The 19,031-nt window shown below is 36.2% G+C and overlaps 1 protein-coding gene across 1 annotated transcript in view; it reads left to right on the top strand.

The window, feature by feature from the left end:
• The first annotated feature begins 1,854 nt into the window (after positions 1-1,854).
• Positions 1,855-19,031, top strand: part of LOC126966139 (chromodomain-helicase-DNA-binding protein Mi-2 homolog) — a 31,690-nt gene continuing 14,513 nt past the window's right edge. The window contains exons 1-9 of the mRNA XM_050810078.1: positions 1,855-2,032; positions 2,463-2,533; positions 3,051-3,173; positions 9,387-9,528; positions 10,400-10,545; positions 12,326-12,508; positions 13,623-13,811; positions 17,202-17,348; positions 18,768-18,893. Of these exons, the coding sequence (XP_050666035.1) occupies positions 1,996-2,032; positions 2,463-2,533; positions 3,051-3,173; positions 9,387-9,528; positions 10,400-10,545; positions 12,326-12,508; positions 13,623-13,811; positions 17,202-17,348; positions 18,768-18,893 (1,164 nt within the window). The 5' untranslated portion in view covers positions 1,855-1,995. The remainder of the gene's footprint in view (positions 2,033-2,462; positions 2,534-3,050; positions 3,174-9,386; positions 9,529-10,399; positions 10,546-12,325; positions 12,509-13,622; positions 13,812-17,201; positions 17,349-18,767; positions 18,894-19,031) is intronic.

The following is a 19,031-nucleotide window of genomic DNA, read 5'->3' as shown; positions in this document are numbered from 1 at the left end:
TAATAGAACAAGGCAATACTTCAAGCCAGCCTACATTCTAGCTGCTGAATTTGCTGTGATCTCCGATCTGGCACACCCCAGTATCAGCTCGATCCAGTTGACCGCCTGAATTGTCGGGGACCCTGTGCTGTGTGAACGGCTGGTTATCGCTGGGAGTGTTCCGAAGAGCTGTTTCAACAGATTCCTGCCACCGAATTCCACCTTCGCACGATACGGCACAAGTTAGGATATCATCCCCACCATATCTGGATGTGTGGCGGTCCTGGCGTGGGCTTTTTTCCACGAACTACAAAGTTGTGGATTGAACTTCCTTGTGCGGTGTTTCCGGGACGATACGATGTTTTTTTTGAAGGTACCCCTTCAAGCGCCCAAAAAGAGCGTACACCCTCCTTAAAGGCCGGCAAAGCTCCTGTGATTCCAGTGGTGTTGCAAGAGAATGTGGGCGGCGGTTATCACCAACACCAGGAGACCCGTACACTCGTTTGTCCTACCTTTCTATAAATAAAAAAGAATGTTCCTATACCAGACCGCGTCCGATGGTTCAGCCGGGCCAAATCCGACAATGTGTTTAGTCTACAAGATACACTTGCCGGTGGTATCTCTTTGACGGCCGCCGGAGGCGCAATTAAAACGCAGCTTTTCTAGCGCTGCTATTCAACTTTTACACGGCAAAGCGGCAACGCCGCCTTATGATATTGAAATATTCAAGTTCATTGAATCATTGACCCAGTTATCCAAATCTAACAGGACGTTTAAACTACCTCAAAATAAAAACTAAAAAGCCTACTTTTTGACAAAACCAATGCACGGATTTCGGTTGGTATATCGTCAGCTAATATGCTAACAAGACGTATGTACCTACATTTATTTCATATAAGCTATTTCCATACTGTATGGGCTAAGACGAGTCCCAGACCATTCCAGAAAGTTCCTTTCTGGAACGTACCTGACTCGCGCGGACGTGATCGACCGGGTTGGATGATTCTAGAAAGTTAAAAATGTACCCGGTTTTCGAATTCAAATTCAAATATTTTTATTCAAAATAGGATGTGACATATTGAAAGTCAAAAAACTACCACCCATTCCAAAATGAATGCCTTAGGCCTGAGAATGGGCGCAACAAACTCGAGACTATACTTGTAGTTTCACAGTTGTTCCTCTAATGCCATCTAGTAATGAGTAGTGGGTTTCATGTTGTCTTTGTTCTTTGAGTGGTTTTACTGGTTGACGCTAGATGGCACTAGTTTCTTTGTCCTTTGTGTGTTCGTAACAATAATATGTATTAAATGAATGAAATACTACATAGTTGTAAGTACATATTAAAAAACTTAGATTTAAGAAAGAAATTAAATTCATGTGAATAGAAATAAAAAATAAAACAATATATTTCCTGATCATTATTAGAGTTCTGACCGTAGTTTTCACATAATATTATTGAAATGACTTTTGTAATCTCTTAGTAGTCTCTTGAACCAATATGGCATCAAACTTGACTTTCATAAACGTACAAATTGTACCTAAATAAAAAAAAAATTACATTAATTCATAATATTACTTATTTTTGTTATGTTATGGTCCTTTAAAATTAAATATAATTCATTTACATTCCCAATCATCTGTTGAGTATGTGACATTGTGTCGTAAGATTTAATTCCGTTAGGGGTAATTTTGATCATAATAATAATATAACAACACCTAAAACTACCCCTGTCAAAACTATTGCTATACAAAAGGGGCACGCGGATACTACTTCTATAGTGTCATTATTCTAAGATCACATGTAATGTCATGTGTCAAAAACTGTCAAACTCCCGTGTGTAAGTGAGAAAACTACATACTTCTGTCACACCTCGATCTAGTTCATTGGAGTGGCTGCGGCTGGCGGCTTCATTTTCTGAATTAATTACCAATTGTCGCAAAAACTGCGCGTCCTTTACCTATATCTGATATTAAAATTATTATTTTGTGGTGGTGTTGTGTCTATTCATTATCTAAATGGCTTCAGAAGATGAAGTAGATGGTTCTTTTGCAGGTAAACTGTAATTTCTTTGCTAGCATGTCATAGGTAAGATGCGAATAGCGGTATCATCTGTTTATGTACTTGCGGTATGCAATTAAAAATATCAAATATTCACGTATATATCTGAAGTCATTATAGGATTTGGGCAATTGTTGGTTTTATCAAATAAATATATGACAAAGTGTCCGTTAATCTGTTTGTTGTGGTTTCGTGGTAAATATTTTCATGTGGCAGTTTATGACAGAGAAGAACATGCATTAACCCCTCATTACTACTTAACAAAATGGACGCCGCCAAACAAAGGGATTAGTGACCTCTTGGGTGTAAGTGCGCGTGAGATGTGGAAAAGATGAGAGCTCTAAGTTTTGGCCAACATAAGAATACAAAAAACAGGGATTATAAAAATAGCTGAACCAATATTTTAATTTAATGTTGGTTTCAGGTGATGAGGATCTGGAGGAAGGTGAGGGTCAGAATGACAATTCCGCCGAAAGTGATGAAGCTCCCCCAAAGGTGATTTTTAAATTTGTGTGTGTAAATGAATTCTACATAATAAATAGTTTGCACCTTTCATATATTAATAATTATTGAGTTTAAAATGTTATGATACTGGTATTTATTTTGGTCAGATCAAAACAAGCAAAATAGCTGTTCCCAAGGTACTGTTAAATTTATAATTTGTTTTGTAAGTATGTACTGATCAAACTTTACAAATTGTGGGCCATGATAATCTAAAGTGCACCAACTTTAGTAATAAATATATATTAAATTTCTTTAATCACAATAAACCAGCTAATCATGTCTTGAAAACCCAGTTTATTGTTGTAATTATTACACAGTGTTATTGTCAATGAATAACATGTATATTATGTTATTCATTGACATTAAGAAGTTGTAAACAGTAATAAGAAAAGTGAACCATAAAATATTAGAAAGCATAATATTTTGTACACAAGCAATCATAATATAATAAAGTCCAATATGTTTACCATTTTATATGTGATAAATATTAATAAAAATATCATAATAGGAGGATGATGATTATTCACCCGAAGATGGAAGAAAGAAAAAGAAAGGCAAGAAAAGAAAAGCTAGGGGTGAAGATAAAAAAGGCAGAAAGAAGAAGAAAAAACGAAAGAATGAGAGTGAAGAGGTAAGAGATACTATATATCTGATTCATTTGAATTTTATTTTATCCCTAATTACATTTATTCATCACAATTAATATAATATGTATTTAAACAAAATTTAGGCTTTCTCAATCTTAGATGCTCTTGGTTGTGTAAAACATGTCTCAATTATAATTCAATGTTAATGTTTGTTTCAACTCTATCTTATCTTACTGCAATTAAGATATTATTATTATTTTATTCTTACAAAAAATAATGAGTTCACTGGTATATATTTTCATAATAATATCTAACGTGTCTGCTAGGGATGAAACACAAGTAAACTGGGTGGAGTACAGAAGTTACATCCCCAATTTTTTACTGTTTACTTTTTTTTATTGGCTTTAGGTTAAAACTAGTAGACATGAGAAACATCTAAATAAATTTACAATGAAAATTACACTTCTAGGAGATTAAAAATTTTGAATCCCCAATCAAGAAATTATTGAGTGTGAAAACAATGAGAAATGCTATATTTTATAACAATCTCAATGAATCAATACTACTTGTTTTATTTATATATAGTTTTGTCAATTGATTATGGGATTAAACTTTGACTTGCTATGAATGTACATATATTTTTATAATGTTATTATATTTTTTTTAAATACAGTATACATATTTTATAAACAATGGAGGAGAGTTTGAAGAGTTACTTTAATATGAAATTGTATAGTAGATGTTGAGTATAGGATATATATACTGTCAGGTTACATTATCTCTGGACATGAAATGGATGATGTCACATTGTCACTCTGTTACGGTGTGCAAAACAAGCATCACTAAATAATATCCAGATATTATTATTAATAAATAAACTATGATTTATTTTTTCTCTATTGATTGATCTAAAGGTGTTGTGTTGTGATGCTGATTATTATTAAAAGTATAAAATTAATTGCGTATTTTTATACAATCTAATTAATTAATCTAATTCTAGTTGCGATTATTGTAATTTTTGAAGTCGGTGTCAATCAGAAAGAATTATCAAAATTGGTTCACCCAGTTGAAAATTTTGAGGTAACAAACATCAACCTCCTCCTTTTTTGTAGTCGGTTAAAAAGTAACCCACAAAGAGAACGGTAATCATTAGGGCTTGTGACTTAGTCCATACAGGGAGCATAGTTATAGATCTGCGGATTTAAAGATTTTATCCACAAATGTAATCAACTCAAGAAAATTATTTTTAGATGTCACTCTTTTAAATGTAAACTATTTGATTCAAAGTGATTTCCCTCCTCACTCCACAAAGTTGGCAAAATCGTAAACTACTGCCAATAACAGAAACACCGCGAAACGAAGCCCATTCAAATGCAGTGCGCGGTTTTCGAGGCGAGATGAACTCAGTTTATGGCGCGTTGTAAGAGGGTGAGTTTCAGTGGCAGGCATCAGGTGAAACAGCGACGCAACGCCAAATAATGTAGCCATTGAGAGCAATACTCCCATATGTGGCCAGTCCTGCGCTTTGTTGTCTTGCGCTATTTATCACCCCCAGTTTTGCCGGTCATATGACAATCGCTCGAGATTTGGAGGCTCTCTCTTGATTGTTTTTGGGTGTTAAATTGAACAAGGTTAGCCAAGTTTGGGAACGTCCTGTCGATAACGATCAAGATGCTTGGCGCGGTGAGAAAGCTTGTGGTCCACTAACTAAAGCCCGAATGATAGAAGTTTTGGGAAAAGGGCTTTAAGCCATACACGATCGAAGGCCTTCGTTATATCCAGACTTACTCCTATCCTAACTGTCAGGCCTTCTCTTTTATTTCCGTCAGCTTTCGCCCATTTATGTTTTACGTTTACCATAAGATCGCCAGCCGATTGAAAATGGCGAAAGTCATATTGTCGGTCCTTTATCAACTAGTTAGTTCTCCTCTAGGTATATCAAGATATGGCGGTTATTTAGCCTTCACGGCTTAGATAAATATTTTTGTATGAACACTGAGTGAAAGTTACACATAAGGTAGGTGTTACGTACCTATTAATAGCCCGGTACTCAAACATCCGACTAGTAATATCAAGTGGACGAAGGGTTTCAATAATTGCGTTTAGCTCCATACCTACTTTGTGTGATGCTATTACAGAAATTTGATTCTCTTTCATCAATCTCTTTCTCATCTGCGCTCCATTTTAATATTTCAAGTATGCTTAAAACATAGATGGCGCGAAAATGTTAGAACGCATTTAGGCTACATTTAGTGCTAGCTGTTAGCACTGACCGTCGGTCAAATACTAAATGCAACCTTAATATTCTGTATAAGAATGACAGGTTCCGAATTCAAAAGCCATTATTACCTACCTGTTACCTATTGTTAATTTCTTATCTGTAACATTATTTATAATCAGTTTGAGTAATAAATAGGTCGTGGGAAGTCATTTCGCATATAGGTAAAAGTATAAACTTAGTAGTATAAACTTGTAAGTAAAATCTGTTTTGCTGTACTATTTGTATTGTTTTCTCTGATTTTGATGAATTTAAAAAGGTTACATTTAAAAGAAGAAATAAATTAGTAAAATGTTTTTTCAAACTCTTTCATTTGTGTATTTTTATACATTGAAAAAATAAAAAGTAATATTCATCAATTTTTTTTTTTGCCCATAAACCTAACGGGGGTTACCTTATAATCGAGTATATGGAAAAATGATTTAAATATTGTTCTTTACTACCAGTATTACCAATGCTCTAAATAAATAAATGTAACTCTTTTTCATCTGTAATTATTTCTGTCAAAATATGTACAAAAAAATTGTGACCTCCCTTTGCGCACCGCTTCAATAGTTGTTTCGATTTTAGCACCCTATTATTTTTTTAATTATCAGTTAAGAAATGACTAGTACGTTATAGGTATATACGTACTCTTATAGGCTGCAAGTCCTAAGTCATCTTTTAATATACGCGAAATGGTTCTAGGTGCTATGCTGCATCTCCCGACATCAAATCTTTTGCTTTCGGACAGCATTTCTTCGGATACTTTCGCATACTGGTTTGACCAGTACGTTAATCATTAAGAGAAAAATTTAAAGAAATAAACATTTTGACTGTTGCTTCTCAATACATTTTTGATAATGTTCTGTATGTTAATAAGCACATTGAGGAGTTTTCTAGAAACTGTGACATTTATAACGTTAACACGAGACATAAACATAAACTTGTTATGCCTACTACTCGGTGGGCTCGAGTTAGTCTTTTGTTGGGCGATGTATAATATGCTTCTACAATATGATCCCAGAAAATGTACAAAACAAATGTGTTACGAAATTTAAAAGAATTTTTAAAAAATGTTTGTGTGGGAAAGGTTACTATAGCATAAACGATTTTCTTTATGACACCACGGACTGGGAATAAAGCGAACACCGTCAGGATCTTTAAATATAAATGTTTATTGTACGATATCACATTGTAATCCATATTTTTATATTAAAAAAAGCCCGCTGAGTTTCTCGCGCCCATTCTTCTCAGGTCTGAGGCAGTCTCATTTGAATGGGTGGTAGTTTTTGACGTTCAATAAGTGATTTCGAATCCTATTTTGAATAAAAATATTTGAATTTGGCCACCTTCTTCGTACGAACACTAACGTGGACCGCCAGATCTTTTTCTGTCACAAACAGAGGAGGTCTCATTGTACCTATTAATAGCCCGGTACACAAACATTTTACTAATACCAAACGTATGGAGAGTTTTAAAAATTGCATTTAGCTCCATACCTACTTTGTATAATGCAATCACAGCGATTCGGTTCTCTTTATCACCCCACTCCATTTTAATATCGCAAAATATTGTACAATGTATTGGCGCCAAAAAAGAAAACTCAATGTACAATCATATAAAAATTACAGATTCCAAATTCAAATGTTATATTTTGTTTATTTTTAATTTTTACAGTATTTATGGCCACACTAAGTATATAGCTCTTATAAAATCGAATTTAGGACTGAATTCGTCAATTATCAGAGCTGGCGAACAATATAACATGCTTGTTAGAAAACACCCAAATGTAGATATATTCAATGACTCTCATGGCTCACTTAAGAATAAATTACTAACATACTTTTAAGTCATCCTATAAACTAACCTAGTAACTTAAATTTAATTTTTACATTAGCTTTTATATGTAATTAATTTTAAAACACCTACTTTAAATCATTATTAGTCAATGCTGTGCATTTCTTTTATAGGTGTGCATATTAGAATTGTAAATAATGTTAAGTTTATATTTGTAAATGTATTAATATGTATTCTGTTGAAGTGCCTAATAAAAATAAATAAATAGCAACAAACTTAAATATTCACATTATCTTGATATATAGCTATCCTCCACTGTATTACTATACCTTCCATCATGACGTGCGGTATTTTACTGTGGGGTCATGCTGCTGACATTGATATAGTGTTTGTCCTGCAAAAGAGAGCTGTTTGTGCTATATATCAGCTTGGTTATAGACAGTCTCTCAAAGAAAAAATTAATAAATATTATGACTGTTCATTCTTAGTACATTTATGAAAATTTAATATACATTCATGAAAATTTAAATTACATACATTATAGAATACTGCTGTAATATCTGGAACCCATACTATAGGATATATATCGATGAAATAGAGAATATACAATCAAAATTTGTAAAGGTATTAGAATATCGCCTTCAGCATTATAGTTCTAGTTATGAGGAATCCTGTAGCCAACATAAATTAATGCAATTAAAAGACCGGCGAACTTTACTCGATATGTTATTTCTGTATGACGTGTGCAACAACAAAATTGACTGCCCCGAACTTACATCTTCATTCATGCAATTTAGAATCCCGAATAAGCGTACAAGGCATACCACCCTTTTTAATGTCCCAATTACTCACTCTATTTATGCACAGAATTCGGTGGTCTGCCGTACCCTTAGCTGCTATAATAAACATTTCTTACCAACAGATATATTCGTCCATACTAAAAGCTCTTTCAAAAAGGAAATCATTTTAAGTATACTGTAATCGAAGAGTTGAAAACGACTTAAGACATACACTCATACACACATACACTCATACACACATACACTCATACACACATACACTCATACACACATACACTCATACACACCTTTATATTTATTAGTTAATTATTTTTTATTTTGATTTAATCATAGTTTAATTAGAGCGTTAAATGTTATACCATAAATAGTGTGAACCTGTAATTGGCAGTCGGCCATCGCATAATATTTTTGTTATTAGTTTAATTTTTGTGTGCTGTTGGTTCAATAATATAAAAAAAAAAAAAAAAAAAAAAAATCACAAAAAATCGTCACCTTTTTGCTCTCAATAGTGATTTTCATTGAGCTGCTCAAACTGTCGGGGACCCAGTGCTCTGTGAACGGCTGGATTACTTGGCGTTGCGTAGAGACGTCGCTTCATTGTGTCTTTTACCACATTTATCACGGAGAGTGTTCCGAGGAGCTGCTTGACCTGATACCTGCCGCCGAATTCCACCTTCACACGACACGTCACAAATCAGAATATCATTGCCTTCATCTGGATGTATGCCGTTCCTCCACAGTTCGGTTTTAAAGGAACTTTCTTTTACTTACGACCAAGCTGTACAATGAGCTTCCTTGTGCGGTGTTTCTAGAGCTATTTGACATTGGTACCTTCCAAAAAGCGCGTACACTGTTCTAAAAGGCCAACAACGCTTCTGTGATTCCACTGGTGTTATAGGAGAATGTGGGCGGCGGTGATCACTGGTGACCCGTATACCTGTCCTCTCTTCTATAAACAAGTGTTATTGGACGACACAGACTACGATTATATTGGGCGCATTCATATACAGAAATAATTGTCAATTGCACATTGCAGCAACAAGATAATTATTAGTTTTAAGGCCTACAGTCCGGTGACATTCGTGTATCTTTGATAATGAAATTAAAATGTCTAGTATACGATAAGTTGTTAAACATTGGATCATTAATTATAGGTCTAGACTATGACAGCTGTAAAAACGTCGAAAAAAAAATTGAGTCTAGAACTAACTTCTATTTTGAGCGATTCACGCACACTTACAAAGTGTCATACAAATCGCGAGTGTAAGACGTAAATTGTCACGCACACTGAACTAATATTCCTGGCCTGTTTTTATCGGTTGTCTAATAGGAAGAGACTCTATCTAGACGTATAAATTATGTAAGGTGTGAACTTGAAACATGACCGTACGTGTTACCAGGAGGAAGAGTTTGGTGTGGAGGTGGAGGCGGAGGGCGACAGCGACTACGCCCTGAGCGCGGTATCGTCCAGTAAGAAGTCGAGGAAGGTGCGCGGCGCCAAACACAACACGTCTACGTCGGTCGCCTCCGACTCGGGCTCAGGTACTCACTATTGTACACGACAATTATGAATCAAAATATCATATTACATTATATAAAGTTAGGTGTCGGTCAGACGGACGTATCATTGGTGGATCGCTAACCGCTTTGTTCATATTAAGTAATTAATCGAAGTTTTAATTTACAGTCCAATAAATATAATAATAAAAGAAGGAACAAATATTTTATGGCGTAGGAGGAAGAAATATTGTGTGTGCTATCTGATTATAAGTGATACACTGCAACATCAGAGTAAACCGAATCTAATCAAAATCACATTACTCATTTAGATTAAGAGTGTTTCGGTCTGAAAGGTGAAGCTAGTGAAATAACTGAGCAAATGAGACTTAATATCTTATGTCTCAAGGTGACGAGCGCAATTGTAGTGCCGCTCAGAATTTTTGGGTTTTTCGGCACTACATTGTAATGGAAAGGTCGTATCAATTACAATCAGCTGAACATCCTGCTCTTCTCGTCCCTTATTTTCATACATAAAAACGCATTTTACACGCGTTATAACCTATAAAAGTGTTTTATTTAAATATGTAGGTAACACTCGCGTTAATCAAAGAAAATACTAAAAAAAGATCAAGGAAATCAAGTGTCGACTTGCTAATGTCAAGAGAATTTCCTTTATAACATTTACCACCAATTTACACACCAACAAGTACGTAATGATATGGTGTCCTGGTCGGTAAGGTTGGTACGTTTAACTTTCTGCACTTGTAAGTCTCCTGGTCCTTCTCACAGAGTTCTCTAGAGCCTAATAAGGGTATTGGCCAACCGGGCATCCTGGATTCGTCCAATGGCAGTAAACAATGTTATTTTCTAAAATCTGCTATATCTTTTATTATAATTTTTTTATATCAAACAGGTATGCCGACAGTGGAAGAAGTTTGCACATCATTTGGTCTGGCAGACGTAGATATACAGTACTCGGACGCTGATCTTGAGAATTTGACCAGTTATAAGTTATTCCAGCAACACGTGCGGCCATTTATCGTGAAGGAGAACCCAAAGGTAACTACAGACATGTTTTTATTCAGGAATATTTAAGGGTCAAAAGGAGGATAGCGAGAATGCATGTATTTTGGGAACCACTGAAAGAAGTGGCGTACATCACGGGACTTATGAATAATTGTAAAACGTAACAAAATTAAGAAAAAAGCAAATCGTAAGTAAGTCTAAAAAAGTGGGAGAAAATTGATATACCCAAAAGTAAATTATAACCTAAAATTATTAATCAATATCTAGTGTTCAATCAATAATTTGTATCTTATGTCTATGCCTAATCACTGTCTGCTAAAAGATAGTATAATATAAATGTGGAAGGTTGACGAGCAGTAATAATTGAGGATACACAATTCATTATTTTTTCAAGAAGGTATCGAATCATTTAAAGATACTTACTTACGGAGTTTAGTATCAAAAAACACTGACAAAACTGATTTGAGTAGGCATAGATAGTTTGATGATGTCGGAACATCCATATAAATAATGACAAGGACTGTTATGTCGAAAAAGTCTAAATGTCAATTACGCAAACGTTCCGTTAGTGCAAGATGACTTATTTTTTGATAAGTTATAATATTTTTTTTCTTTTGACTCGCATATCTTAGCGCCTCAATAATTTTTGTACAAACATCTTATAAAACTAAATTTATAATTAATATAAACTTGTACTTGTACGATGCTTCCCTAATTTTTAAATATGTGGGTCCATATTTTAATACTATTTTTAGTATCATTCTGATGATGAAATATGTGGCGAGTTTCGTTCATTGTATTGTGCTAGTTCTATAGACATTACACTGAGTGGATAAACGAATCATCAACGAAGAACAACTCGTCTCTATAATGCGGATTGGCCCAAGTCATGCATTCTCTATGCAGAGAACATAGCGTGAAAGAGGGAGTAGAGCATCTCTAACAGATATGCAGCAAGATAGTAAAGGAAAGCCGAACTATGGAATCAGCTATACCAAGTTTACGAATAGATAGTATGCTTACGATTGGCTTATTCGGACGTATCACGTTACCCGCTTTTATCTGCAAGGCTGCTTGACATTCATAAAACTTCAGAATTATCATTGTAATGACAGTGTTGTCAACTATATGTAATATTCTTGGTTTATTCTCAGGTATAACTTTACACCAATTTTATTTGTGAGACCGTAAGAGTATACGTATTGATACGTACATGGTTCTTGACTGACTTGACCCGCAAGTTTATTTGTAAGGCCGTTAGTTAGCCTTCTCTGTTAAAGTAGTTTTAATATATTAAATTCTGATGTTAAAATGTCTTTTTAGTAAGTCCTAGAATACTGTCTAATTGTAATGCGTCAGTTATTGTCTAACGGCCGTTTTCAATAACGTATCTCTGGTTACGGATATACTGCTGTCACCGTTTAATGACAAGACTTATCTATCCATAGTTATGTCCAATATTAGTTATAGTCCAATACTATCTGTCGATAAGTTATTGAAATGTAAGTAAGCGTACAATGATAGATTTTTCTACCTCTAGTAAGTTAAACTAAGGATAGATAGGTTATTGAAAACAGCCGTAAGTGATTGTTGGACTCGGATGTGTATAAGCCATATTATGTACGTATCATACGAGCTTACGTCTTGTTCCCAGTGGAATCAAAACATTTGTGTCCTATATTATATGTATATCATTACAAATTTAAGGCTGATAAAATAGGCGATCACACTTGTTGTCCATGGCTATATTTGATACTTGCAAATAGCATAGAATTTAGAAATACGACTTGTATGTTTGTTTTACCTTGTTCAGGTGCCAGTATCGAAAGTAATGATGTTGGTGGCCGCAAAGTGGCGCCTGTTCTGCGAAACAAACCCGCACCTGGACGGCAGCAACAATCAGAATATTGGAGGATCGGAAGAGAATACGAACACATCGACAGCTTCCGACTATGTGTCGTCAAAACGAGCGGGACGTACGCCGAAAGATAGTAAGGTTTGTACAGAAAATTAATAAATTATATTATAACATGTCTCAGACTAGCGATTATTACTTAGTTATTAATTTCTATATGATGAGGGTCTTAAATCGGTCTTACCCCCTTAAACCCCTTAGGAAAATAATAGGGGTTAAAGTATTAAATTGTCAAGTTCCTCTACTTCGAATTGATATAGAACGTTCATGATTTGAGATTTTTGAGTGAAACTTATTTCTCATGGTGCCTATTGTAGTTCTTCTTTTAAAAAATGTACAACATTCGATTTATTCAGCTTCGACAAGGAAGGTGGATACTTCGAAATTTCGAGTGACTTTTTAAATACGAGTTTCGATGCGAAACTAATGCGGCACAAACAGTTTGCATTATTAATATTGAGTTTGGAAAGGGACTGCTAACCACACAGCTGAATAACAATGAACTGAAAGAGATGGTAGAAGCCGATCCGAGCCAATCTACCCAGGAATTAGCGGCATGGTTTACGTTACCTTACCAACAATATTGACTCATTTGCGTCAAATCAATTAAATAAAAAAATATGAAAAATGTGTGCCTCGTTGTTTGACTGATTTGTAGCTTTCTACAAATCAGTCAAACAACGATAATAAACAAGATACGTGTGATGAAAATTGTGTTGCCTTGTTGAATCGATACCGAAATGAAAAAATATTGGATCGAATTGAGACATGTGATTAAAAGTGGTTTCTTTACGATAACCGTAAGCGAAAAATGCAATGGCTTACCCCGAGCAGGTCAAACGCCGCAAGTGTCTTAAAGCAAAGCTTACCAATAAAAAGCTAACGGTAACAACTGTTTGGTGCCCCAAAGGGCGTAAAATATGTGCATATTGTTTAGAAAGAATATTCCCTTATACACAATTATCAAAAATATTTAATACTATGAAAATGACTGAAGTATATTAGTCGCGCCGTGTCTATGTCAGTTAATTGTCTAATCTTTTTAATCGCATATGCTGCACAACTAAGGCTCCCCTATTGTAATATTTAATTCACATTTCTTAGAAAGCTTACATAGATGCACCCAATAATAGGCAAACACAGTGTTCAATTGAAATAAGTAATAGTATAATAATGCTTATGTAACACTAAACAGGTCGATGATTCTGTTGATGAGCCGGAAGAAGAGGAGGACGAGGGTGTGAGTGACGAAGGAGTGCCGGCTCCTCGCAAACGAGGCCGCAAGCCCAAGCACTCGGGCTCCACGCCGCGGGGCAAGCCGGGCCGCAAACCTAAAGTACCCACACTCAAGATTAAATTTAGCAAGAGGAAGAGGACTAGTAGTGTAAGTAAACATTTAGTATGACTTATCATATTGGTGAGTGTCGTGGAACACTAGGTAGGAATAATGTTCCTTTCTAACCGACTTTAAAAAGGAAGAGGTTATCGATTCGATCGTTATTTTTTTTATGTGTGTACACCGATTACCCTGAGATTTATGATCCGATTTACGTAATTTTTACGTAAGTTTAGTTCGATGCAAAATAGATGCCATTTGAAAAATTTTACATAGTTTGGCCCAGTAGTTTTCATTTTATGAAAATTTTTGTTTACCTCGATGATATAATTGTGTTTTTTGTACGGCTTTTTTAGGAGTTTTTTTTTATGGAATAGGAGGACAAACGAGCGTACGGGTCACCTGGTGTTAAGTGATCACCGCCGCCCACATTCTCTTGCAACACCAGAGGAATCACAAGAGCGTTGCCGCCCTTTAAGGAAGGTGTACGCGCTTTTTTTGAAGGTACCCATGTCGTATCGTCCCGGAAACACCGCACAAGTAAGCTCATTCCACAGTTTTGTAGTACGAGGGAGAAAGCTTCTTGAAAACCGCACTGTGGAGGACCGCCCCACATCCAGATGGTGGGGATATATATATTGTGGCGTGTCGTGCGAAGGTGAAATTCGGCGGCAGGAATCATGTTAAACAGCTCTTCGGAACACTCCCCGTGATATATGCGGTAGAAGACGCACAATGAAGCGACGTCTCTACGCAACGCCAAGTGATCCAGCCGTTCACAGAGCACTCAGTCCCCGACAATTCGAGCTGCTCTACGTTGCACGCGGTCAAATGGATCGAGCAGATACTGGGGTGCACCAGACCAGAGATGACAGCAATACTCCATGTGTGGCCGGACCTGCGCTTTGTAGAGCGCTAGAATGTGGGCCGGCTTGAAGTATTGCCGTGCTCTATTGATGACGCCCAGCTTCTTCGAGGCCAATTTGGCTTTGCCCTCCAGATGGCCACGGAATTGGCAATCGCTCGAGATTTCGAGACCCAGTATTCCGATACTAGGCGCGGCTTTAAGAGAAGTGTTCTCGAAGAGCGGTGATACGACAAATGGGGTTTTTTTAGTGGTAAACGCGCAAACTTGAGTCTTCTGGGGGTTAAATTGGACAAGGTTCAATTTACCCCATTCCGCGACCTTTTCGAGAGAGGACTCGATAGAAGACACAAGTTTCTCCCGGCACTGGTCGACAATTTCCCGAGAGAGACCTGCATGGCCCGTGTATACGGCATCACCAGTGCTGTCATCTGCATAGCAATGCATGTTGGAGGTGTCCAACATATCATTGATATGTAGGAGATAGCACACAGCCTTGGGGCACTCCAGCATTCACGGGCTTCGCGTTCGAGCAATATCCGTCGACAACGACCTGTATGCTACGCCCAGTGAGGAAGCTGGAGGTCCACTTGCACAAGCTCTCGGGAAGCCCAAATGATGGAAGTTTTGAGAGGAGCGCCTTGTGCCATACACGATCAAAGGCCTTCGCTATATCCAGGCTAACTGCCAGGCCTTCCCCCTTGCTTTCAATAGCCGCCGCCCATCTATGTGTTAGGTATACCAGAAGATCACCTGCCGACCGTCCATGGCGAAAGCCGTACTGTCGGTCGTTGATCAACTGGTGACCTTCTAGGTATACTAAAAGCTGGCGGCTAATTATGCTCTCCATGATTTTGGAGAGCAGGGAGGTGATAGCAATAGGCCTGTAGCCTCCGAACTGTCTCCTTTTTTTTTGGATCGGGTGGACAAGGGCTGACTTCCATGAGTCAGGGACTACGCCTTTGGAATAAGAGTGCCGGAATAAACGCGTTAGCACCGGCGTCAACTCAGGGGCACACGTTCTAAGCACGATTGGAGAAATGCCATCCGGCCCGCTCGACTTCCTGACGTCCAACGAAAACAGAGCTCGCCTAACAGTTTTCTGTCTGAACTGTACTTCAGGCATAGAGCTCTGACACCGCGGGATGGTCGGCGGTGTTTTTCCGTTGTCGTCAAGAGTCGAGTTGTAGGCGAAAAGAGCGCACAGGAGCTCGGCTTTCTCTTTTGCCGTATGGGCCAGGGTGTCATTCCTCATGTGCAACGGCGGCATGGACGGCTGGTTAAAGTTACCAAGAGCAACTTTCGACAACGACCAGAACTTGCGTGTTCCGGTCGGGTAACTGGAAAGCTGCTCGCCGATTTTGACGACGTGCTTAGACTTCGCACGGGCGATTTGCCGCTTAAAAAATCTGGAGGCACGGTTATATTTCCTCTTAAGAACTTTGCAGTTCGGATCCTTTGTGCCCAGCGCCGCAACCCAAGTTCGATACGCCTGTTTTTTGCAGTCATATGCTGCTTTAACTGACGCATCGAACCAGGGCTGTGATCTGCCACCGATCGGTACTACAGAGCTTGGTATAAAAATATCCGGGGGAGGAAGGGATGGCCTCCGGTCCTCGAAACTAACCTATGCGAAACATAGCGGCACTAGGCCGCTACTTCACGCCGGTAATCTGTGCGAGTGTGGTAATTAACCCGGACGAGTCTGGCCCGATTGTGCTGACGTCATAAGACGGCAGCGTGGCTCTCCCACTTCTAAAAAGCCCTTAGTCGCCTCTTACGACACCCATGGGCCTGGGACTCCCCTATTCTTTTTCACGCCCCGGGGAAAGTACAGGGCAGAGTTTTCATTCAGGTTGATTATATATTATAATTATTAACTGACACTAAAAAGTAAAAAAAAAACTATGTTAAAAAACCGACTTATAAACTGAAAAGTATCAAATAACAAAAAATTAATTTACTACACCTTTACCTTTAATATTAATAAAATACTATTATCTGTATGTGCTACATATTGATAGCTTTGAATATCGTACCTCTTACCGAGAAATCTTACACTTTTTTTCGCCTAGCTGCTTTCCGCCAAGCCGTGCGATAAGGAAAGGATTAAGGAAAAATGATCATTTGATATATTCATGTAGATCTTGTTTTATAAAACACAAAACATTACCTTTAACAAATTTCTTAAAAACTAGTAAAAGAGATTGATCACCGAATTATTTGACCAAAGACTTTATATCATTATGTGCCTTCATGAAACTAACCTAATCAGTAGTTTATTTAGAATACATCCTCAAAATAATTAAATCTGTAGGTCGCCGTATTTGTACCATTTCATTAATGTGACTTGCAATAAAAAAAAAAATCGAATATCACAACTTTGCCTGTATTGATTTGATTTTGAAAAATAAAGTTTGATAATAGATGAAAAAATTATATTTAATATACAACAAGACAGCTTGTCATTGTTGCAAGGTTTGTGAAAAAGATTGAAATAAAACAGATATTATGATGTTTATAAATGTCTGCAATTAATTAATTTTGCTAATTAAAACAATATCTTTAAGCAGGAAGAGGAACAAGAAGGCAGTGCAGGTGCTAATTCTGATTCGGATGCAGAGTTTGAACAAATGTTGGCTGAAGCCCAAGCAGCCAAAACAGCAGCAAGTGCTGTAGAAGAACCAGTACCGCCAAAGGAAGAAGATCCCAATGCACCAGTGAGTTATTTTTAACATAATTATCATAGGATATAAGACAATAGAATTTTTCTCATCATTGTTAACATACCGCCCAAGTAGGGAGCTTGTAAAAGCTGATTTGAACACAGGGTTAATAACATAAATTATGTATAAGGTGAGGACCTAATGATAGAACTCAACTAACAAAACAATTTCAAATTAATTTAGAAAAACCAATATGGCTATCCTCAAATATGTTATTAAAACAAAAGAACATTGTTTATAAGGTTTTTGGGTGGCCTAGCAATTAAATTTAAGTGTAATTGAAATTTATAAGAGTATGTTTCTATTAAAGTCTATCTACTTTATTATTAACTCATTTGGTGGCAAAAAAAACGAGCGTTTTTTATTTTTTACGTCCCTTCAGAAAATGCAAAAGAGGTTTTAATCATTTGAGAATAATACTGGCACATTTATGAAATTTAAAAAAAAAGTTATTCCAAATTCAAATTTAATACATAGTCGGACTTTAACAAAAATTGCAGTTAATTGTGTATCATGGCAGGAATCGTTGATAGTTCGTATTAACTCATAATTTTTAGATAATTATTGTCGGATTGTCCTATTTCGATTATTAGCAAATTAACGATACTCAGCCGAATCTTTTTTATGGTATCCGGATATTTAAGTCATCTACCATAACATAGTTATGGCCAAGTAATTAGTGTAGTCGAATATGATGATCAATGGGATTCCTTAACGACTACAGTAAGGGTGCGATCTGTGGCAGAATTTGTTACTGTCTGTAATCAAATTGCGAAGCGCTTACGTTCATTGCTGGATTGAAAATTTTACTATATCTACACATATTTATCAAAATTGTTAGTTAGTGTACTTCAAATTTACTAAAAATCATAAAATAAAAAAAAAATAACAAAAAAAACGACTTCAAAAACACTATTTCTAAACAATAGATATAATATGCACTAAAAAGAATAAAAATAATTGCGTATATTTATACAATCTAATTAATTAATCTAATTCTAGATACGATCTGACATCGTCATATTTTCGCTCGGAACATATATGAATTAATGTAGGTGTAGAAATTCGAAATGTCAAGTAATTACGTAATGACGAAAAACGAAGTTTCGTCCCGAAGGACGAAACTTCGTTTTTCGTTGAATTAGAGCAGAGCTACTGGAATCATTTATCATTAATTTCATCGAAATGTAATGACAAAATTGACAGAAGCTACGTTTTGCTTATTTATTAAATATTAAATAATCTGAAGATGCCAGTGAAACAGGTTAGCTAGATTGTGCCTGTTTTTTTTTTGCAAAAAGTTGTATATAAAAGAAAATTAACTAAATTATATTTTATTCATGATATTTAGATTTGATAAAAAAATAGTTGTATATAATAATTGACTCTAAAATGTATTATTAACTTTCATAGCAACCTCCAAAGAAGAAAGCCAAGACAAAGATTGGTAATAAGAGTAGGAAAAAGAAGAAATTGAAGACAACTAACAAGTTCCCCGATGGCACTGAAGGCGAGCCAGAACACCAGGACTACTGTGAGGTAAACATGTTCACTCATATTATATTTCTATTTTCTGGGTATAAACTATTAAATTTGCTAAAATAATTGCAACTTTAATGTATGCCTTATTATATTATAAGTAGAATAGCTTCTAAAATATTCAAATACATAACTAAG

Source organism: Leptidea sinapis, chromosome 1 (genome assembly GCF_905404315.1).
Source record: "Leptidea sinapis chromosome 1, ilLepSina1.1, whole genome shotgun sequence".
Taxonomy (NCBI): domain Eukaryota; kingdom Metazoa; phylum Arthropoda; class Insecta; order Lepidoptera; family Pieridae; genus Leptidea; species Leptidea sinapis.
The sequence above is the reverse complement of the archived record's forward strand: the minus strand, read 5'-3'. Positions and strand labels throughout refer to the sequence as shown.